General features: G+C 38.6%; 2 protein-coding genes across 2 annotated transcripts; one reads left to right on the top strand and one right to left on the bottom strand.

The window, feature by feature from the left end:
• Nucleotides 1-8341: 8341 nt before the first annotated feature.
• LOC148293091 (uncharacterized) lies at nucleotides 8342-9752 on the bottom strand. Its single transcript, XM_088244579.1, has 3 exons — nucleotides 9185-9752; nucleotides 8798-8898; nucleotides 8342-8740 (listed from the first exon to the last, which is right to left on the bottom strand). The coding sequence occupies exons 1-3, from the start codon at nucleotides 9750-9752 to the stop codon at nucleotides 8342-8344; spliced, it is 1068 nt and encodes a 355-aa protein (XP_088100705.1).
• Nucleotides 9753-21022: 11270 nt separating this feature from the next.
• Nucleotides 21023-23605, top strand: LOC110751706 (uncharacterized). Its single transcript, XM_088244394.1, has 2 exons — nucleotides 21023-23007; nucleotides 23126-23605. The coding sequence occupies exons 1-2, from the start codon at nucleotides 21057-21059 to the stop codon at nucleotides 23560-23562; spliced, it is 2388 nt and encodes a 795-aa protein (XP_088100520.1). The 5' UTR covers nucleotides 21023-21056; the 3' UTR covers nucleotides 23563-23605.
• The last annotated feature ends 795 nt before the right edge of the window (nucleotides 23606-24400 follow it).

Below are 24400 nucleotides of genomic sequence, written 5' to 3' on the forward strand. Positions count from 1 at the left end.
TACTCGGCTTTGTTTGTACTGTTCTCTACCCTTTTAGGGGTTTGCAATGAATTGCAATTTCGACCAAAAAAGAAAGAAAGAACTGGCTCAAAATAAACAACGGATGTAATAACACATTCAGTCAAATTGACCACAAAAGGGGTTAAATGTAACAATAAAACATAATGAATACCCAGCAAGAACACCAAATCATCATGAATTGAAAATAGATAGTTTTTTTTAGTGCTGCTAAACAAACCCTAAAATGAACTGAGTACATAATATGATCTAAGTACCATAATATTTAAATCAAAATGTAAAATTAACTGAGTATATAATATGATCTAAGTACACCTTATTTAACTACCAAAAATACCCCTGGTACACCCCCAATACACTCTATCACACAATACCAAACCCATTTGAGAATTGGTTTTATAACAAGTTTGATAGATAAGGAGTCTGCAAGGTGTAGTATTTCAAGTACATGAGCATGCATGCAACAGAAGAGAAATTTAGATGTGTAATTCCTGGTAATGGGCATGATGTGATGTGCTAGATATCATATATAGATAAAGTTGTGCTACGGTGCACCTGGTGCATCCATGCGCCAATAGATATTGACCGTTAGATTTAGGCAAAACAATAAGGACAGATCTACACCATTAAATGATATAACTTGAAAACCTTCTCAGCAGGTTGAAGGAAAATCCCCAACTCGTAAAAACCGAGCCCCCTCTTTCACTTCTTTCATCTTCTTCTAGCATCCAGCAAGCAACCACCGACGACGACGATGATGGCGAGCTTCACCTGCTCTTTACCCCATCTCTCGTTCTCCTTTGCTGGCTAGCGCTTTGAAAATTTCCCTCTGTTGCCTCTTCTTCTTGGCTAGCCCTCTCAAAACCTCTCTCTCTCTCTCTCTCTCTCTCTCTCTCTCTCTCTCTCTCTCTTGTGAAGCGCTACCTCTCTGGGTTCATTCTGCTTCTCTCATACCAAAACCCCCAAATCCCCAACATAAAACCCTAACCCTAGACACCTAAATCCCTTTTCAAAATTGAAATTCATTAGAAAAGGTAAGATTAATTTTATCAATTTCATCAATATTTCTATCATACATGGCTGCAATTTATGGGTCATTGAAAGTTTTAATGTTAGATCTAGTGCCTATTTGTGTTAGAACTGAGTTTTTTTTGGGTGGGTGATAGAGATTGAAACTAATTTTTATTCGATGTTTTCCAGACCTATAATGGCAAGGTCATGGCGCATGCTCTACTGTATCTCGTTCTTGGTGTGTATTCTTTACATGGTTTTATTTGTTAAAAATTATAGTAAAAATTGTGTGTATTCTTTACATAGTATTCTTTACATTTTCCCTTTGTATAAAGTAATTAGTGTTTTTAACAGGAGAAGCTACGTAATTGTTGAAGCTGCCATTATGGTTTTTGTTGTAAAAATTTCAAGGTTAAGGCAATTCAATTTTAGTTATGCCTTTATGACTTTTATTGTACATTAAATTTCATAGTTGGTCATTTCATATTAATATTCTTTCAATAGTAAATAGCCACATTTGTATGAAAACTTGATCATATTTGCACTTTAGTCTCTTAGGAAAACATAAAGAGAAAAAAAAAAAGTAAGTCTTAAAGGAGAAAAAATGATCAAAAGAGATTCAAATTTTCTGTTGTAAGTCCAGTTTAATGGCTGTGTTGAAATTATATAAAGACAATATCTAGTTTGAGGTTTCTTGTTTATGGATGTGGGTGTCTGAATCTAACAAAGTTGTGATTCCTTTCATTGTGAAATAGGGAAGTTAGTATGGATTTTCCTCAAAATCTGGCCACTTCCTGATCGAATTGGACTTTGAGCCAAGGTATAAACTTGCTCCCCTTGTTGTGCTTGATGTGTTGATACATATGGATTCTGTGATTAAGTTTTTTTTTTTACAGATGGTTGAGACTTTATTTTATTCATCTTCTTAGACCACTTTGGACTTTAATATTCTTTTTCATGGTCACACCGGAGCACTAATTTTTGAGACTTAAAGTCACTGTAAAAAAACATGGCCAACCTTTGACGAACTTAATTGAATTGTGCGACATGATGAGAATTGAATTATATTATCGAAAAAGAAAAATCCTTGTTATTGGATGAGAATTTTGTAGGATTTACTTCATATATGCCCAAAGAAATTATGAGAAGTTGAGAACTTTTGTACTCAGCACATACATATGTTGATGAGGAGATACACTATTGTTTAAAATGATGTTATGTTTGAATTTTTTGGCTGTATTTCGAATTTCGAATTTGGTTTATAATTTCATGAATAAGCAGCCAAACTTTGTCTTTTGGGTTTGAACTGTGATAATTGGGTTTTAATTATCTTCTTTGGGTTGAATATCTGAGTGGTTTTGGATTGTGTTTTTGGAACCAACTCTTCTATCAGTTTATCGTTGTCAGTATTTGTCAATTAACTAGAAATGAGTTTTATTTTCAAAATTTATATCTTTAAATGGGTTGGAGGGCCTTTTCTGATGCCCTTGTTTCTCTTTGAGTAGGTGCAACATATAGTGGCCATAACACACAATGAAGACATAGCGACAACTTCGCAGTCCTTGTTCGACGTGAAGGGATGCATACCCATGCAGATCACTAATTGTTTGACATGAGCGCATACTGACCCAAAAAATGCAACCCATCAAATTTCGCGATACACATTGTTGTCATACCTATCCCGAAAGGTACAATAGCTATATTAGATGGTGACATGGTGATTATTATCAGCTCATTTGATTGATTATTGGCGTTATTTTTTTTTTGTGCGTGGAAGCATGTTTTGGTGCAGTCCGCTAATGCAATTAGATTTTAGTGATGCAATTACAAAATCCTGTTTAGCAATTGTCTTTGATAAAATTACATGTGTTTGTTATTTTGTTCCACATGCAGTGCATTCCATTGATGTAATTAGATGTCACATATTCAATTACCTGTTTCATGTCTACTAATTGGATATTTGTAAATCCAACTGCGTTTCAAGTTTGCATAATATGCATCATTTTGTTTATATATTCCATTAATCCAGCTGTGTGCTAAGTAAATTCTTGTCCATTTGACTGATTGTTGAGAGTATGTTTAGTTTTCTCAACTTGGTTTTGTGAATTCCACTGATACAATTGGATTTCACATATTCAATTACCTGCTTCCTATCTGTCAATTTGATTTTTATAAATCCAATTGCTTTTCAATTACCTTGTGTCCAACAATGTTTGTTATTTACTTGTCACTAAGTTATTAACACTTGCAATGAAATTAAAAGTTAATTGATATGCTAAATTCTATTGTTTTTACTTTTAGGTACTTAAATCATGGAAGAGAAGAAAAATTAAATGACAGTGGTCGTTTGGCAATTACCATTTAGACAATCGACTTCCGCAAATTAGAATGGCACTTACATATTCATTTCTTTTTATTTTTTTAAAGGGAAAGAACAGAATGGCAATTACATAGTGCATGTTTGTCAATTGCCAACATGACGCGGCTGTGCTGTAGCAAAATAAAGGAATTTTGTATGAGCTTGGTGAAGTAAGGCACGGGCTAAATTGAAGATGAGAGTGATGTGGGAAAGTCCCAATCCTTTTTTATGTAGTGGAATGTAGTTCAATTTTTTTTTTCTTTCTATTTCTATTGTTATTTAGGTTTCGGTCTATAGACTAAATAATTGATATATGCTACCAAAGTCCTTCCCTTCGTTGGCACTAGAAACAAGCTTTTGGTTTTGTTACTTTGATCTTGATTTTCTTTCCTTGATACGCACTTAGATTTTAGTTTGAAGTTTTCATGGTCCAGAGGACTTACATTTTGGCTGTTCAGTTGTTTCTTTTTCCTCGAATCATTAACTTTCATGTAGTGGCGATGTTTTGGGGGCTTGAGTTGTTTCTGTTATTCTTTGCAAGCTTGTGACAACTTCTACTTGGATCCTATTTTAATTTCACTTGCTGGCAAAGATAACAGTTATTGGGCTAGTAACATAATGCTTATCAGAAACCCATCTCAAATATCCTTGAGCAAATGGTACACCATCCTTCCCATTACCTAACTCTGATTTCACTTTTAAATACAATCTAAGGGAAAAGACAAAAAGAACTAGCAAGAACAAACAAAGCACAGACAGTAAAACATTGAAAAAGCCCAAGTCTTTATGTTATTGGCAGCTTTTTCAATTTTGAGATGGGAAATACATTATGTGATTTGTCAATGCAACTGACAAATAGGTAGTGTCATTTGCATTCGTGTCTTGCAATTGACAAACAAAGCAGTCTCATTTACATTCCAATTGCGCAATTACAAGCTATAATGGATAGACATAAATAAAGTTATAAAGTATTATATTTATCACATGTTAAGCGCTTTTTCCTCCTTTCCTTTTTTAATAAGGACTTGCTGTCCAAGTCCAAATAGAAAATATTAGTTTAATCATTTACGAACTTTTATAACATTTGAATTGTACCATACATTTGGACAAGTCTATTTCCCCTAAAAAACATTTGAAATTAATTAAGGGTAAAATAAATACAAGTTATAACAAATAGAAAGTATTAGGTCATACCGATAGACATAAATAAGTAACAAATAGAAAATATTAGTTTAATCATTTACGAACTTTTATTTTAAGTAACTACTTCTAGTTAGTATTACCAATATTCATGGCGATTTGAGTAATTTACAAACAGGGACTGTGTAATTGACAACCAGCACTACTACAAAAAAGGCAAAAGACGACGGGAATTCACCGTCGTGTATCGGGTTTTCAAACCGTTGTGAAATCGACCGATATCTTTTCCAAAATAAAACCATGATGGTAAATCACCGTCGTTGTTATAACAAACAATGTCATTAACAAATAACAACCAACGTCTGTATACTAAAAAATGAGCCAAAAAATTGTCAAGGATAAGAATAGACGACCTATTTTAAACAAAAAACGTCGTTTAAATAAATAAAAGACGACGTTATTAAAACATACTACGTCACATATATTTATATCACCGTCGTGAAATAAATTTTCCACTTCGTTTTTTCCATTAATATTGACGTGGAAATAGCGGTTAGGGTAATTACTTACGACACATGTATTTCTATAAATGACGTTATATTGAGAGTGAGAGAGAGAGAGAGAGAGAGAGAGAGAGAGAGAGAGAGAGAGAGAGAGAGAGAGAGAGAGAGAGAGAGAGAGAGATACAGAGAGTGGGATTGTGTAAGTGAAGATAGCTTGTAAAACAAGTAAACTAAATACTACAATAACTCAATCCTTTCCACCGTCGTGGTATGAAACACAAACGACGGTTTAGTAAAAAATGTGTCGTGGTATAACTTTTAAAACGGCTGTGATTCACAATAACGACGTCTAATGGCTTTTTGAAAAACAGAGAATTCAAAGTTCAGAGACGTTACCATTTCTTCTTGCTTTTCCCCATTCTTGGCAGTATCCTCCTCAAACTGTAGGGCTCTAACATCAAGTGCCCGAGAGCAGCTTGCTTTGTCCGACATTGGATTTTTGGGACTTTGCCCTTGGATTTGACCGGGGTTAGTATTCAATTTCAGCATGCTTGGATCAAAATTGGGGATGAGTTTGGAAAGCTGACTCAGCAAATTTTCCCGCTCAGCTTCTACCAATTGCTTGGTTCTAGCCTCCATCTTTAAAGTCTCTTATCTTGATCTAGCCTCCATTTTCAAAGTCTCTTCCTGAAGGACAAGTCTTACACTTTCCTTCAATTGATCAGCAAACCTTACCTTCTGTTGTCTAGGTAAATGGAAGTATTGCTTAGGGGAAATCCCAGCCCCTACCCCTCTAACTCTTCCTGGATGCTCGAGACCCAAAGCCAATGTCAACACATCATTACTTCCTGACACAGTAAGAGTGCCTTCAGAGACTTGTTTTTGCAAATCATCCTAACACAAAGACATAATAAAAAGTCAGCATAAGAAAACACATGACGGTTATTTATAAAAAATCGACGTAATATAATATTTCACACGACTTAATAATATAACAATCGAGGTAATATAATATTTCAGATGACGGTACTTAACTACCGACGTGGTTAGTTTATTAACATGATGTCAATAATAAGCTACTGACGTCTTATGATATAATCACAAAAACAGAGTAGTGATTCCAGATTCAGACCTTTAACGACGTGTTTTAAAAAATTTGGACATAGTAATAATTATCACACGACGCAAAAATGTAACAGAAGACGTAATAAGACTTATCACGGCAATACAATTTAATAAAAATTTAAAACAGAGTGAGTAGGCTTACAATTAATTTTGCTTTCTCTGCAGCCTTTGGATCCGGGATGTTACCATGTTTGTCTTCTCTAGCTTTCTTCCATAAGGTAGATCGATCAATATCTACCACGGGCATGATTTCCTCCAAGTGATCCTCCAAACCAGCATATCCTTTTCGAGACAATCGATGATTGTACTCAAGTTTCTCCCTCCTCTGTGATTGTTCAGAATGCACAACCACAAATTTTTTAGATAACCTTGAAGCTACAAAGGCATCCCAGTCAACTTTCTCTATGAATTTGTATATTTCAGGGGGTTGCCTTAATTTCTCCTTCTCCTTGATGAATGGAAGGATATAATGCCTCGTTAGTGTAGACTTGAAATCCTTCCATTTCTTGGCAGCAGAAGATAACACCATTTTCTTGCCCCCTTGACCAACCACAAAAGCCATGTCACCGGCTTCCCAAATCTGATCTTTTATATCCTTGGATATTTGAACCCATTTCTTGTCCACAAGTGGGGCTCTGGAGCGTGCCAACACACCAATGTAGGACTGCATCTCAACAACAGGCTTGATTTTCTGAAATTTTCTCTTCACAACACGGGGCATTGTGCTTATACCCCGACCTGACTTTGGCTCCTCAGAAAATGTTGTTGTGCTGCCTGCTGGTTCTGTCTTAGCAGATGAAACAAACTTCATCTTCTTCGAGGACTTGGCTTGAGGATTTACAACTCTAAGCTCCTTACATTCATTTTTTTTCAAGCCAGAGTCCTTACTTTGGGATTGAGAAACCATGGTTACAGACAAATCAAACCTGCAAGTGAAAATATTTCCGTGAAATTAAGAAAAAACACGACGGTTATTTATAAAATCCGACGTTTTAAAATATTTCAAACGACGTAAGACAAAACAATCGACGTAATAATAAATTTTAACGATGGTAATTAACCACCGACGTGATTATATATTACAACAATGTTAATAATAAACAACCGACGTCTTATGATATAATTACAAAAAATAGAGGATTAAATATTACAACGACGTTAATAATCAACATTCGATGTGGTATTGAAATTAAAACGATGTAAATAATAATATACCGTCGTCTATACCACAGAAAAACAAATTAGGAAAAACGTAAAATATTTTCAACAAAAAAATAATTAAAAAGATTTTCAAAACAAAAACCATTGTTCAGAGAAATCAAACCTGCGATGAATATATCCTAAAAAATCAAATACAAAAAAAGAAGATCATTTTAAAAAACAACGAACAACACTTTCACATGACGCTAGGATGACTGACGAACCATCGTGGTCTATAAATCTAACCACGTAAATAACAAGCCACCGTCGTCTTATTTAGTTGAAGTAAAAGAAACAGAGTAGTGTTCAAACTTGGAAACTTTCCGTCTTTGTCTGCAAATTTTATCAAACTTGGAAAGAAAAAATGTAAAAAGATTTAAAAAAACGAAAATGATATGCGCATGCAAAACAGCCTGTGCGTCATCATCAGTTATTAAGTGACGGATCAGCCCCAGGTCCCATTTATTAGTTTGGGGGTTAATGATATGTTGTACCCGCTGACTATCATCCACCAGAGTATTAGTTCTTGGAGTGAGACGCATGTTGGGAGTAGAAGGAATCCATCTATCTTCCCAGATCTTAATAGAACTGCCATTCGAAACCTGCCAGAGAGCCTCATTCTTGATCAATTCTCTCCCTTGCAATAAGCTTGCCCAAGCCCAAGAGGCACGTCCCCCCCTTTGTAGCTTCAAGAAAAAGTAGTATTAGAAAAATATCTAGCTTTAAGAGTTTGAGCCCACAAAGAATCAGGATCATGCACTACTCTCCAACATTGTTTTGCTATAAGGGCAAGGTTGAATTCATGAATATTTTTGAATCCCAAGTCACCATCCCTTCTCGAATTACCAAGAGATTCCCAACTCATCCAGTGAACTCGTCGTCTGTCACCAATTTGACCCCACCAAAATTTTGCTAGAATTGAATCAATCTCCTTGCAAAAAGTGAGAGGGAACAAGAAAATATTCATCGGGTATGCAGGGACTGCCTATGCCACAGCTTTTATTAAGACTTCTCGACCTGCTTGTGAAAGAAGTTGTTGCTTCCGCCCATCAACTTTGGCAAGAATCCGATCTTTTATGTAAGATAATGCATTTCTCTTGGCTCTCCCCCAAACAGTTGGCAAGCCAAGATAATTTCCAGGATCCTCAACCTCGGGCATACCAAAGATATTACATAAGCTCTCACACAATTGCATAGGAGTATGGGGACTAAAAAAGAGGGTGGATTTGGAGAAATTCACTTGCTGACCGGATGCATAACAATAGGCGTTGAAGAGCATAACCAAATTTCTGCAATTCTGAGTGGAGGCCTTTAGGAATATCAATGTATCATCTGCAAACATAAGGTGGGATAGAGTGGGGGCCCTATTGCTCATTTTAATACCCTGCAAGAGCTCATTTGAAAAAGCACTTTCTATAAATAAGGAAAGAACATCACTTACAATCAAAAAGAGATAAGGCGAGATTGGATCTCCCTGCCTCAGACCCCTGGATGGTTTGAATTTGCAGCCTGGCTGCCCATCAATGAGCACAGAGAGCTGAACTGATCTCACACAATTCATGATAAGATTAACCCAAGATTCCGCAGAGCCCATTTTTAGCATCACTCCTTCGAGGAAATCCCATTCCACCCTGTCATATGCTTTATTCATGTCTAATTTCACCCCCAAGTCAAAATTCTTCTTTAACTTCTTAAGTTTCAGATAATGGAAAATCTCATGGGCAATAATGAGGTTGTCCTGAATTTGTCTCCCTAGTATGAGTGCGTTTTGGCTAGAAGAAATAAAGTTAGACATGTGGGTTGGACAAGATTTTATAAGAGAAATTACATAAGCCAATAGGCCTGAAATGAGAAACGGACTCAGGGTTGGGAATCTTAGGGATCAAGGCAATGTGGGTGAGGTTTAAAGGTATAAGGGAGGTATTTCCCCTCAAGAAATCAGCAGCAATCCCCTTAACATCATTACAGATCGTTTGCCAGTAAGAATGGTAGAAAATACCAGGAAAACCATCAAGCCCAGGCGCCTTTGTTCCTCCCATTTGAAACACAGCATCTCTTACTTCTTGATCAGTAATTTGTGAAGACAAGTGCACATTTGCCTCATTGCTTACCACTGGAAGAACACAGTTGAGAATATTGCCCCAATCACGAGTGCCTCCCGAAGTGAAGAGTTCTGTGAAATACTTTTCCACCACCTGTCTAATCAAGATTGAGACTCCACCCAAAGGCCATCGCTGTTTTTTATCCGATGTATGCGATTCATGCGCCTTCTTTGGATAGTTGCTTGGCAACAGCACATGAATGTTCTTCCCAACAAGTGGGTGTTTAAGATTAAAAGGCACTATGATGGATCTATTGAGCGTTATATAGTGCGGTTGGTAGCCAATGGTTTCCATTAACATGAAGGGCTTGATTATTTAGAGACGTTCAGTCCTGTGGTTAAACACACCACAATTCATATGGTTCTTGGGCTTGTTGTGTCTAATCAATGGCTTGTTCGTCAATTAGATGTTCAGAACGCATTTCTTCATGGTTTTTTAACTGGAGATGTATACATGAAGCAACCTGTTGGTTTTGTTGATTTGAAGTATCCCAATCACGTTTGCAAGCTGCCGAGGTCACTTTATGGTTTAAAACTGGCACCTCGAGCCTGGTTTAAACAGTTCAATGATTTTCTACTGCATCTCAGGTTTCAAGAATCCAAGTGTGACTACAGCTTATTTGTGTATAAACACAATGGTGTCTTTCTGATTTTACTTATTTATGTAGATGATATTTTGGTGACTGGAAATAATTCTTCTCAGGTTATGGTGCTTATTCAGAGATTGGGAAAATTATTTTCTATGAAGGATTTGGGTCGTCTAAATTATTTCCTGGGTATTGAGGCTACTTATGTAGGTTCCACGCAAAAGAAATATGCCTATGATCTTCTTACTCGCACTGGTTTTGCAAATTCCAAGCCTATATCTACACCATGTATTTCTAGTCAGAAACTGAGTCTTCACTGTGGTGAGCCTCTTGGGGATCCTTCTGAATATCGCCAGGTTGTAGGTGCCTTACAATACCTCACTATTACTCGGCCGGACTTATTTTATGCTGTGAACCAAGTGTGCCAGTTTTTGCACTCACCAACAACAGTGCACTGGCAGGCAGTGAAACGCATTCTGAGGTATTTGAAGGCCACATATGATCATGGGCTTCGGTATCAACCTAGCAAACTTGAATTGAATGCTTATTCTGATGCTGATTATGTAGGGGATCCTAATGTAAGACATTCTACTGGTGGTTTTTGTGTCTATTTTGGTTTTAACTTAATTTCCTGGAGCTCAAAGAAGCGTAAGACCGTTTCACGTTCTAGTACAGAGGTCGAGTACAAACAATTAGCTTATACCGCTGCTGGTTACGCTCCTTATTCCGAGATCTGTGTATTTTCTTACCTACGCCTACCCTATGGTGTGATAATGTTTCTTCTATTGCACTTACTTCCAATTCGGTTTTTCATTCTCGAACTAAGCATTTAGAAGTTGACTACCACTATGTTCGGGAGAAAGTGGTTCATGGTGAGTTACATGTTAATTATATTTGCTCCAAAGATCAGATCAGGCACTTGTTTTCAAGCTTCCTGTTCTCCAAGGACCACTCAGCTTTAGGGGGGGCTGTTAGACCAAGGTCTGACATGGATAAGTCTACTGAGTTTTTGAATTTGAATGATAGTTCTTTATCCTTTGGTTCTTTTGAATGAGGAGCTTTGTGTTGTATATAACTCTATCACTTAACAGGTGATATCCTGATTTGAAGGAACAGCTTTTTGTTTTTCAAACTTGTACTTATCAATACAATCATTATAAATACATAGCTGCAGCCATATTGGCAAGGCAAGCTTTTCACGCTATTTCAAAGTCTTTCAGGGGGGGGGGGGGGGGGGGCAGGAAGGGGGGGTGTATGTGGTCAATGGGGTGGAGAGAGCATGGAGAGAGAGAGAGAGAGAGTTAGGAGGGGGGGGTGGTTGGTGATAGGTTTGGTTCAGTGGGTCGGATGATTTTTTTTCCTCTTTTTCTCTTTTTGTTGTTGTCAATTTTCCTCTTTTTTTTCAAATTTTTTTACAATTTATTTTTAATAATTTAACATAAAATTGGATGAAATATTGAAGATTTAAACGGCATGGGAGGAATTAAGGAATTAAAGGAAAAAAGATGTTCCCGTCCTTCAATTTCTTAAAAAAAGTATAAGAAGTAAAATGAAAATTAAGTACAAATTCAGGAGTAAATCAACAATTAAGCCGTTTACTATTGATATATGATGGCAGTTGTGTTGACGAGCCCACTACTTTCGTCAAGAATTCCACATTTAGAGGGTTTGGGATGGATGAAATAGTTTGAACAAAATATATAATAAGATATTTCTATAATAAAAAATCAAGAAAAAAAAAATTTCAAAAGTGAAGGACTCTGATTATGCGAAGGACACTGGATTGACCATGTTATCTGATTGATGGAATATATAGAGACATATACGCATAGCCAGCTGGTGTACATTTGTGGACAATTGATTAACCATATGTGAGGTCTTGCGCATATGTCAAATAGATGCCCAATTCTCCATTCTTCCTTATTACAAGTCATTGCATTGATTCCCCCATGGTGCAATCATGTGCCCCACTCTTTCGCAACTTGTTCTGCCTTCATATATTGACACTGCAACAAATTATTCAATCATTTCAAGTTTTCAATTGGAAAGGGAAAAAACAGATTAAAAACACTTTCAAGTTCAGACTTCTTTGTTTTCGGTGCTCATGGAGAGAAGTCGTTTCCTCTTGTCAATCACGTTGTTGCTGCTGCACTACAATTCTATAGGTACAGGTGCAGCAAAAACCAACATCACAACCGACCACTCTGCTCTTCTTGCTATGAGATCCCATATCACTAGTGACCCTCACAACATCTTGGTCAACTGGTCAACCTCCACCTCCGCTTGCAACTGGGTTGGTGTTACTTGTGGTGCTCGTCACCTCAGAGTAGTATCGTTGAATTTCTCCTACATGGCTTTCACTGGCACCATTCCACCACACTTAGGCAATCTCTCCTTCCTTGTTGCACTAAGCTTCAACAATAATAGCTTTTACGGTACTTTGCCCCATGAATTGTCCTATTTGCATCGCCTGAAGTTTATTAGCTTCGGATACAACAATTTTATGGGATCCATTCCATCGTGGTTTGGGTCCTTCCCCAAACTTCAAGGCTTCTATTTGTATGGTAATCAGTTTTCAGGTTCCATACCTGCGACTATCTTCAACTTGTCTGCATTGCAAGACATAGATCTAAGCAATAACAAACTATCAGGTACGTATGTGTCAACAAGGTATCTAGACTCTATTGTTGATCTATCATTATGTTTCAACATCTTGTTATTAATCTATAAGACTAATATGTTTTTTTTCTTTAGAAAATTATGCTAATTTTTTCTTATTACTTGCAGGTCATCCAATACTCAAAAACTCCCACTTGAATAGATTATGTATTTGGTTTTTAATTTTAAGAACGGTTGAGTCTATAATGTTTGTTTTTTATATATTTATTTATATACTTAGAAAGTTTTTACAAAACTTACATTTATGAAACTAGTGAGTACATGTTGTAGCCTACAAATGATAAAAGTGGATGGGTGTCGGGGAATAAAGACATAGATGATAGATTGTAAATAATAGGGAATATTTATGACCTTTTTCACATGGAGGCCCTGTTGGGAAAATGGCTCACCTAAGGATACAAGGTTGGTTTTGGCGCTGAAAGGAAGATTTTGAATCTGCCTAAAAGCGACCGGTCGCTAGGCATTTGCGACCGGTCGTTTTGAAGCAGATTCGAAGTCTGGAGCAACATCAACGAGCGACCGGTCGCCAGTTCTTTGCGACCGGTCGCAGGAATAGCGACCGGTCGCTTAGCATTTGCGACCGGTCGTTTAGAAGCAGATTCAAGGTCTGGAGGAAAAACCAAAAGCGACCGGTCGCCAGTTCCTGGCGACCGGTCGTCCCAGTCGTGCTGTGACGATTTCTTACGCGTTTTCAACAGTGTTTTCAATGGCTATCGCTTTCCACAAGATTTCAGAGGCTTAGTGGGTCACTTCTGAGTTAAATGAACGTTGACTACCTGCTGGATAGTTGGGAGAGCACTCATGGCTAATTGGTTATCTTATTTCAAAGATATCACTCTCCATTTTCTGGTGTAAGTGGGAGGTGGCTGAGTTGGATTCTATTTACCTACTTGATCTGACATTTAGTCTAAGTGGTGACTAAAGGGAAGAACGTGGAGGACAAGCTGATATCTTATCTCTTGTCTATTGGCTTGTGTAGGAAATGGGGTGAAGTAAGATAACACAAGAGGAGAAAACAAGTTGAATAATTGTAAGTGGAAGAAGCTGGTATTCCAAGTTGAGTTAGAGCTGAAGTTTTAGTTGTGTGTTCAGAAAAAAACCAAGGTGAGAGCAAGAGAGTTCTCTAAGTGTATCAAGGTGTTGAGCAAGGGTGTGAGAGAAACAGATTGTGAGGGTAGTGTTCTAAGGGGGTTTCCTTTGTAAACCAAAGTTGTAACCTATCTTCATTAGTGAAATTTCTCAAGGTGATCACCAAAGAGGATGTAGGCAATTTGCTGAACCTCTATAAACACTTGTGTCATTTGTGCTTGGTTAATTTCTGTGTGTGTGTGTAAGACTCATCCATCATTGAGTTCTTTGTCCAAAGTCCATCAACAACAAGATCTTAAAAGGGCAGTGAGTTAGTCATTAATTCTCAACAAGTGGTATCAGAGCTGTGTTTGGCAGCTGGAGCTAGTTCTTCTCTTGGAGTGCTAGTGTGTTGAAGATGGCAAGTGACATGGAAGCTGAGAGTGGTAGCAGTTCACAGCATATGAAGCCACCACAGGCAGCAAGTATGAAGGTGGAGTTAAAGCCTTTCACAGGGAAGGAGAACTTCACTCTTTGGCAACGAAGGATGAAGTCAGCTCTTACACAACAACAGCTCCATGTAGTGTTGGTTGGCAAGGAGAAGAAGCCAGCAAGCATGACGGATGATGAGTGGGGAGTTCTTGACGAGTTAGCCAGAGGAGCTATCGAAAACTATCTCTCCGATGAGGTGCTCATCAACGTGATAAAGGATACAGCGAAGCAAACATGGGAGAAGCTCGAAGAGATGTTTGCAGGGAAATCGTTGTCCAACAAACTCTTCCTCAAGGAAGAACTCCTGAATCTTAAGATGGAGGAGGGAGGAAATCTAATGGAACATCTAAGTAGTTTCAATAGATGTGTTGCTGACTTGCAGAGAATGGATGTGAATTATAGTCCGGAGGATAAGGCTCTCATGTTGTTGACATCCTTACCTTCGTCCTATAAACACTTCCGAACCACTCTTATGTTCGGAAAGGTTACTCTTGATTTTGAGCCTGTGGTGCAAGACATCATGACACACCATAGGATGACTCAACGTTCGGGAGAAAACTCTCAAGGTGAAGGTCTAGTTGCAAAGACCGGAGAGAGAGGTCGTTCAAAGAGGCGTGAAGGCAAGAAAGGCAATAGAGGAAGGTCCAAATCCAAGGCGAAAGATGGTTGTTTCGAGTGTGGGTCAAAGGAGCATTGGAAAAAGAATTGCCCCATATGGAAGGAGAAGAAGAACAAAGGGAAGAATGCAGCAAACACAGCGGAGGATGTCACGGAAAGTGATGGTGAGCTTTTGTGTGTTAATAGCAATGTTAAAACAAATGCATTGGCTAATTCTTCAAGGTGTTCCTCTTCCGATTGGATTTTGGATTCCGGATGCTCATATCATATGTGCTCAAACAAGGAGTGGTTTGACACGTATGAGAAAGAAGATAGCAGTGAAGTGATGATGGGGGATGGCTCAATGTGTAGAGTCAAAGGAACCGGTACAATCAAGGTAAAGATGCATGATGGGGCTGTTAGGACGCTTGGAATGGTAAGGCACATTCCAAAGTTGCGTAAGAATCTCATTTCCCTTGGAACTCTTGATAAGAATGGTTATTCATTCAAAGCAAATGGAGGGAAACTCATAGTCTCAAAAGGTTCACTTGTGATTATGAAGGGTGAGATTCAACCTAATTGTCTATATAGGTTGTGTGGTACAACAATCATAGGTGGAGCAGCTGTATCTACAAGCAAGGACTCGGAAGATGAAACTCAGCTTTGGCATTTGAGGCTAGGGCACATGAGTGAGAGGGGCATGCAGGAACTACACAACAGAAAATTGTTGAAAGGTGTTCAAAGTTGCAAGCTTGAGTTCTGCAGATTTTGTACCATGGGAAAGCAATCAAAAATAGCTTTCAAGCAGCGAAACAAAGAGGAAGAAAGCACGGGTGTGCTAGATTATATTCACACGGATGTATGGGGGCCATCACCGGTTAAATCGAAGGGTGGAGCTCGCTATTTTGTGACTTTCTTGGATGATTTTTCCAGGAAGGTTTGGGTCTACTTCATGAAGGAGAAATCTGAGGTCTTCACCAAATTCAAAGAGTGGAAGGCGGAAGTAGAGAACCTAACCGGAAGAAAGATCAAGATCCTAAAGAGTGACAATGGTGGTGAATATAAGGACAGCAAGTTCCTTGAGTTTTGCAAAAGTGAAGGCATTAAAAGGCACTTTACCGTGAAGAAGACACCCCAACAAAATGGAGCTGCGGAGAGGATGAACCGAACTCTCATGGAGCGTGAGAGATGTATGAGAATTCATGCAGGGTTGCCCGAATCTTTTTGGGCAGAAACGGTTAACCACGCTGCCTATTTGGTTAACCGATCGCCTTCAAGAAATCTTGAGTTCAAGTGTGCAGAGGAGGTATGGTCTAAAAGGTCAATCGATTATTCGAATCTTAAGGTGTTTGGGTGCAGTGCATATGCACTTATTCCTAGTGATGAAAGATCCAAGTTGAAGCCAAAGTCTCTTGAATGTATTTTCATTGGATTTGAGAGTGGTGTGAAGGGCTACAAGCTGTGGGATCCAGTGAACCACAAGAAGATACTCAGCAGAAATGTTGTGTTTGATGAGAAGACCATACCTATGAACAAAGTCAAGAATTCAGAGGCAAAGGAGGATGTTGTTGAGAAAGAAACAACCTTTGAAGTTCCACTCAAGAAGGTGTCAAGAAAGACTACTCAGAAACAGCCAACTGAAGACGTTCAGGAGGAGGTGGAGTCCGACATTGAAGAGGAAGAAGCTGGGCAGCATCAACAACACACTCAAGAAGAAGAAGAGGCTCAAGAACAGGTGGAGCCATCATCTATAGCTCGGTCCAGGCCCAAGAGAACCATCAAACCACCTCAAAGGTTTGGATGGGAGATGGATGCAGTTCACTATGCCCTAAATGCTAGTGAAGAAGAACCAACCACGTTCCAAGAAGCTGTTGAGAACAAGGAACGGGAAAGTTGGATGGAAGCTATGATGCAAGAGATGGAATCTCTACACCAAAACTCAGTTTGGGAGTTAGTTCCTAAACCCAAAGGTCGCAAGGTTATTGGCTGCAAATGGGTGTTTAGGAAGAAAGAAGAAATGCATGAGAAGGGTGCCACCTTATTCAAAGCTCGGTTGGTGGCAAAAGGATTCTTGCAAAAGGAGGGAGTTGATTATGATGAAATCTTCTCTCCGGTGGTGAAACATACTTCTATACGACTACTACTCTCCATAGTAGCACAAGAGGACATGGAGGTGGAGCAAATGGATGTGAAGACTGCTTTCCTTCATGGTGAATTGGAGGAAGACATCTACATGAGCCAACCTCAAGGGTTCATTGAAGCAGGGAAGGAAAATCTGGTTTGCAGGTTGAAGAAGTCTTTGTATGGACTGAAGCAATCTCCAAGGCAGTGGAACAAGTGCTTCGATTCTTACATGATGAAGATTGGGTATAGAAGATGTGAATCTGATTGTTGTGTGTACTCTCATGCATTCAAGGATGGTAACTTCATCCTTTTGCTTCTTTATGTTGATGACATGCTAATTGCATGTAAGGACATGTCAAAAATCCAGAATTTGAAGACATTACTTGGAAGGGAGTTTGACATGAAGGATCTTGGTGCTGCACAAAAGATCCTAGGAATGGAGATAAGGAGAGACAGAAAGGAAGGCAAGTTGTGGCTGTCACAAAGCAAGTATATTTCCAAGGTACTTGAAAGGTTTAATATGATGGATTGCAAACCGGTGTCTACTCCTTTGGCGGAGCATTTTAAGTTAAGTGCAAAAGAATGTCCTTCTACGAATGTGGAGAAGGAGGAAATGAGTAAAGTTCCATATGCAAGCTTGGTAGGGTGTCTCATGTATGCAATGGTGTGCACACGCCCCGACTTAGCCCAAGCCGTTAGTGTGGTGTCAAGGTATATGGCGAATCCTGGAAGGCAACATTGGACAGCAGCAAAATGGATTCTCAGGTACTTGAAGGGCACCAAAAGGCTTGGGATATTGTTTGAAAGACAACAAGGAAAGGCATGTGTGTCGGGGTATGTAGATTCTGATTATGCAGGAGATCTAGACAAGAGGAGATCCACCACAGGATATGTCTTCACTTGTGGTGGAGGACCGATTAGTTGGAGAGCAGTGTTACAATCGGTTAGTGCCTTGTCTACTACGGAAGCGGAGTATATGGCTTTAACGGAAGCTTCAAAAGAAGCGGTATGGCTGAAGAGATTGGCAAAGGAATTCGGGATAGCTCAAGACTTGGTGGTGATTCTAAGTGACAGTCAAAGTGCTATTTGCTTAGTGAAGAATCAAGTGTTCCATGGGAGGTCCAAACACATTGATGTGAGATACCACCGGATAAGGGATTGGGTGAATGATGGAGACATCACAATAATGAAGGTTCATACAAATGAGAACGCTTCAGATTGCCTAACAAAGCCAGTCACAACAGCTAAGTTCAAGCATTGTTTGAGCTTGCTCAATCTTGTTACATGCTAAAGATTGAGGTGGAGTTCTTGAGAGTTATTAGGACGATTCTCAAGACATTACAGATGTCCTAGAAGGCAATGATGTCCACAAGGAGTATTAGGCTCGCCATGGTGGAGATTGTTGGGAAAATGGCTCACCTAAGGATACAAGGTTGGTTTTGGCGCTGAAAGGAAGATTTTGAATCTGCCTAAAAGCGACCGGTCGCTAGGCATTTGCGACCGGTCGTTTTGAAGCAGATTCGAAGTCTGGAGCAACATCAACGAGCGACCGGTCGCCAGTTCTTTGCGACCGGTCGCAGGAATAGCGACCGGTCGCTTAGCATTTGCGACCGGTCGTTTAGAAGCAGATTCAAGGTCTGGAGGAAAAACCAAAAGCGACCGGTCGCCAGTTCCTGGCGACCGGTCGTCCCAGTCGTGCTGTGACGATTTCTTACGCGTTTTCAACAGTGTTTTCAATGGCTATCGCTTTCCACAAGATTTCAGAGGCTTAGTGGGTCACTTCTGAGTTAAATGAACGTTGACTACCTGCTGGATAGTTGGGAGAGCACTCATGGCTAATTGGTTATCTTATTTCAAAGATATCACTCTCCATTTTCTGGTGTAAGTGGGAGGTGGCTGAGTTGGATTCTATTTACCTACTTGATCTGACATTTAGTCTAAGTGGTGACTAAAGGGAAGAACGTGGAGGACAAGCTGATATCTTATCTCTTGTCTATTGGCTTGTGTAGGAAATGGGGTGAAGTAAGATAACACAAGAGGAGAAAACAAGTTGAATAATTGTAAGTGGAAGAAGCTGGTATTCCAAGTTGAGTTAGAGCTGAAGTTTTAGTTGTGTGTTCAGAAAAAAACCAAGGTGAGAGCAAGAGAGTTCTCTAAGTGTATCAAGGTGTTGAGCAAGGGTGTGAGAGAAACAGATTGTGAGGGTAGTGTTCTAAGGGGGTTTCCTTTGTAAACCAAAGTTGTAACCTATCTTCATTAGTGAAATTTCTCAAGGTGATCACCAAAGAGGATGTAGGCAATTTGCTGAACCTCTATAAACACTTGTGTCATTTGTGCTTGGTTAATTTCTGTGTGTGTGTGTAAGACTCATCCATCATTGAGTTCTTTGTCCAAAGTCCATCAACAACAAGATCTTAAAAGGGCAGTGAGTTAGTCATTAATTCTCAACAGGCCCATCATAACATGATATTTTATAAATATAAAAAACACCCTTCAAATCTAATACTTTAGAAAAATTTCATATTGTACCTTCAAGAGAAAAAATTGTAACATGCTAATAAACCAATTAGAAAGTGACCAAGTGACTAGTTGAGAGTTTTTTTTCCCTCCAAAATAGCCACTATGATAGCTTTTCTATAAATTATGTAGTGTGGCGTTTTTTCTAATTTCATTTATTTACATGTATTCTGAGTCTTTGTTTGGCATACTTAACAGGTGCGATACCCAGAGAAATAGGGAACTTAACAATTTTGAAGAAGATATACCTTGACTCCAACAATTTCAATGGTATATGTATTTGTTGCATTGCCTTGATGTGATACAGTTATATATGACTCGGCTTTTGTTGCAATGCATTATATGTACATAAAACATGAGTTTAACATATAAATGTGCATATATCTTAATGATTTTTCAGAAATTCCAAAAGAGATCGGCTTTTTACATCAGCTGGAGAAATTGTATGTGCAGCTTAATGCCCTAAAAGGCCCTGTTCCTGTGGTTGTTTTCAACATGTCTTCTTTGACTGTGTTGACTCTATATGACAACAGCTTGAGTGGTGGTCTTCCAGACAATATATGCCAACATCTTCCTAGTCTTCAAATCTTGAGTTTGGCTCTCAACCATTTTGATGGTCCACTTCCATCCAAATTATGGCAATGCAAGGAGCTTCTTGAACTTAATTTGGAGGAAAACAATTTCAGTGGAAGCATACCAAAAAATATTGGGAACTTAACAATGATGAAGATGATATTCCTTGATATCAACAATTTGACAGGTAATTGATATTTCATTATGTTGATCCAATTATGATTTATCTTTTTTATTTTGGTTGCATAATTTATCGTTATTTAATTATTTCATATTTTAGTAAATGAGGGAGATAGTTAATCATGACTATAACCATTTTTTTTGTCAAAATCGCTGGAAAATTCATTAGAATCGAATAGCAAGGTTTACAATCATGAATATAACATATTGACTTGCCTAATAAACGTTCTATCTAAGTCAATATGTTAAAATCTAAGGTTAACCAAAGTAAGAAGAAAAAGAAGAAGAAGAGGTATAAAGACATGCAAACAAAAACGTGTTTTGCTCAAGGGAATATGACATTTTGTAAACCATATATTTTCATCCACAAATTATGGCCCGATTTCTTAATTTGTTTCAAACACAAAACTTTTTAGAGATTTCCGTGTAAATATTGTTGTATTAATTAATATTATGAGTGTGACATTTTATACTAAAGGTCATGAACGGTTGTGACATTTTAGATAGCGTTATATTAGATTACATAAATTCATACAAAGTTAAACATGCAACGGTTGTGACATTGTGGCAGGAACTATAACAAATGAGATGGGTGATCTTTAAAATTTAGAGTCTTTTGCAGTTGGTGGTAATAATCTGAATGGCCACGATAGAATAAAATAGATTGAATTGCCATTTTTATCCAAGTCAATATTCTTTTCAACTAATGCTAATGCTATAACGTTTGTGAAATTGTGGCAGGCACTATACCAGACGAGATCGGTGATCTTCCAAATTTAGAGATGTTGTCATTGCAAGGTAACAATCTCAATGGCCTCATCCCATCCTCAATCTTCAATATCTCCACGATAAGCGAAATATCGCTTTCTTTTAATCAGCTATCGGGTAGCCTCTCAGCAAACATGGGCCTTGGGCTTCAAAACCTACAATACCTTTATATAGGAGCAAATGACCTCAGCGGAGTAATCCCCAACCTCTCCAATGCTTCTACGCTCATCACGATAGATATGAACGAAAACTCATTCACAGGGTTTCTTCCAAGCACGCTATGTGCCTTAACAAACCTTCAGTCGCTTAGGTTAAAGAATAATAATTTGACGATTGATACTTCGACTCCAGAAGCAAACACTCTCTCTTGTTTGGCTAATCTTAGAAGTTTGACAAGATTATCCTTGCCAGAAAATCCATTAAATGCCAGACTTGATGATTCCTTTCGGAATTGCTCTACATCGTCGCTTCAATATATTTATTTATACAATTGCAACATGAGGGGTAACATTCCCATTGGTATTGGAAACTTGAGCAGCTTGATAGTCTTAACTCTGAGAAACAATCAATTGAGTGGATCAATTCCAACTTCATTGAGAAGACTAGGGAATCTCCAAGGTTTGTTCTTGAATGATAACAAGTTGCGAGGGTACATCCCATATCAACTTTGTCAATTAGATAACCTAGCTTACTTAATTTTGAGTAGTAATCAGCTCTCGGGTTCTATACCTTCTTGCTTGGGAAATCTAACCGCATTTCTAAGATATCTATCATTGGGGTCCAATTCGTTGAGTTCCACAATACCATCTACTTTTTGGAGACTTGCCTATATCTTGTATGTAGACTTGTCATCCAATTATCTAATTGGACATCTCTCACAAGATATTGGAAACTTGAAAGTTGTAACACAGATAGATTTATCAAATAACAATTTATCTGGTATCCTACCAAGCACTATTGGGGGTCTTCAGGATTTGGTTAATCTATCCCTAGCAAATAATAATTTGGAAGGCCCTATTCCAAGTTCATTTGACAGGTTGCTAAGCCTGCAACTCTTGGATTTGTCCAGAAACAATCTGTCTGGAGTGATTCCCAAGTCTTTAGAGGCTCTGTCATTTCTCAAGTATATGGATGTGTCTTTCAACAGGCTCCAAGGAGAAATTCCAACGGGTGGACCGTTCCAAAACTTCTCCGCTCAATCATTTGTCACAAACAAAGCACTCTGTGGTGCAGCCCGACTTCAGGTTCCACCATGCAAAAATGGTACAATTGAACCAAATTGGAGGAAAGCTAAATATATCATCCCAGGGATCATATCAGTAATTCTCTTTGTGGCCTCTGTATCTATCTTTGTACTATGTAGGAAAAGGAATGTGGATGTTGTAGGAGAGGCTACCTCATTGCCTCAACTTCTTTGGAGAAGAGTTTCACATCTAGAACTTCTAAGGAGCACAAATGGATTTAATGAAAACAACCTACTTGGAAGTGGGGGTTTTGCTTCAGTATATAAAGGGACACTTTCAGATGGAATAGATGTTGCAGTAAAGGTTTTCAATTTACAGCTAGAAGGGGCTTTCAAGAGTTTTGATAGGGAATGTGAAATGCTAAGCAATATTCGTCATAGAAACCTTATCAAAATCGTCAGCTGTTGCAGTGAACTTGATTTCAAAGCCTTGGTACTCGAATACATGCCTAATGGGAGCCTCGAGAAGTGGTTGTACTCTCAAAATTCATTGAATATCTTACAGAGGTTGAACATAATGATAGATGCTGCATCTGCACTGGAATACCTACACCATGGTTATTCAATACCTATTGTGCACTGTGATATGAAGCCAAGCAATATACTACTGGATGATGATATGGTTGCACATGTTGCTGATTTTGGAATTGCAAAACTCTCGGGTGGAGGAGATTCTATTACCCAAACTATGACTCTAGCCACAGTTGGGTATATGGCTCCAGGTGATGTACTTGCTAATTTAATATCTTTCAATTCTATACGTGCTGTACTTAATTATGCATAATTTTCATTTAATATATATTCATACACATGAGTATATAAGTATAATTCATAATGCAGAGTATGGATTGGAAGGAATGGTTTCAACAACAGGGGATGTGTACAGTTTTGGAATTGTAGTGATGGAAACATTCACAAGAAGGAAGCCAATAGATGAGATGTTTGATGGGGAAATGAATATAAAGCAATGGATTGCAAACTCACTAGTATTACCAGAAGCAAAGATAGATGAAGTTGTGGATGCCAATTTGCTTGGGATTGGGACAGAGCAGGAAGATGATGATCATGTGAGGAAAAGGGATTGCATTTCAGCCATTATGAGATTAGCTCTTACTTGCTGTGCAGAATCACTAGAAGATAGGATAAATATGAAAGAAGCTGTAGCCACACTCAACAAAATCAAGACAAAGTTTTTGAAGGACGCTGCTGCAGGAAGAGGTGTTGTTAAACCGTCCTCTTGTTCAGCAACGCTTCAATTAATGGGTCCTGTCCTATGACATGTATTTCATGCACTTTGATTTGATTTAATTTCAATCTTTAATTTAGGCAATTTAAAGGAAGGCATGCTGTTTTATTTCAGACTGATTTTATGTTGGAGTGTGTAGACTTATTATATAATATACTAGTCCTGGTTGTTGTTATGGTATCAGTATGATAGGAGGGTTTGTTCTATTGTGCTGTGGCTGCAACCATGATCTCTTGGGAGCTCCACCGCTGTTTTCGCCATGCCAAAAGGCAAACAACGGCTGATTACGGCAGCCAGGCCTCCCACCCTATATGTAACAACCCAGACCTTAATTAATATTTAATTAATAATTTAATAGGGGAGAAGACAATTATACCCTTAGAATATTTTATTATGTTTTAAGTTGATTTTTTTGACCGGGGAAGAATTTGGGAATTCCGCTTGTACCGTTGCGTAGAGCGCGACGCAACGAGTCCGTTGACACGTAGTGGGCTTGAATCGGAGGTTTAACGAAGGAATTACGAGCAAATTAAGTTGAGGGGCAGTTTGGTAAGTTTGCAAGATAAGATTTTTAAAATATGATTCTTCTCCTCCTGTTGTTCTCCACACGACAGCCCCTCCCCTCCATTATTTTCAACCACCTTCTCACCTCCATAACCACCCAGCCACGCACCACCTCTGGCCAACCTGACCTGCCAAGCCTTCGCCGCCACCCCAGCGACCCAACCCGACGCCGCAAGAAGTGCCGGATTCCACCGGAACCAGCCGCAGAAAACCGCGTCAGTTTTGACAGATTTTCAAACCTCTCGTTCTCTCTCCTTCGGCCACCAAATCGGACAAATTAGGTATGTTTTTTCAACTGATTTTCA

This window comes from Prunus avium, chromosome 7 (assembly GCF_965620075.1).
Source record: "Prunus avium chromosome 7, drPruAviu1.hap1.1, whole genome shotgun sequence".
Lineage (NCBI taxonomy): Eukaryota > Viridiplantae > Streptophyta > Magnoliopsida > Rosales > Rosaceae > Prunus > Prunus avium.

Coding starts and splice junctions, on each gene's coding strand:
- LOC110751706 (XM_088244394.1), top strand. CDS start 21,057: ATGTTGTCATTGCAAGGTAACAATCTCAATGGCCTCATCCCATCCTCA. Junction 23,008..23,125: donor AGTTGGGTATATGGCTCCAG/GTGATGTACTTG, acceptor TTCATAATGCAG/AGTATGGATTGGAAGGAATG.
- LOC148293091 (XM_088244579.1), bottom strand. CDS start 9,752: ATGGAAACCATTGGCTACCAACCGCACTATATAACGCTCAATAGATCC. Junction 8,899..9,184: donor TTTCAGGCCTATTGGCTTAT/GTAATTTCTCTT, acceptor GTGTGAGATCAG/TTCAGCTCTCTGTGCTCATT. Junction 8,741..8,797: donor CGCCTTATCTCTTTTTGATT/GTAAGTGATGTT, acceptor GAGCTCTTGCAG/GGTATTAAAATGAGCAATAG.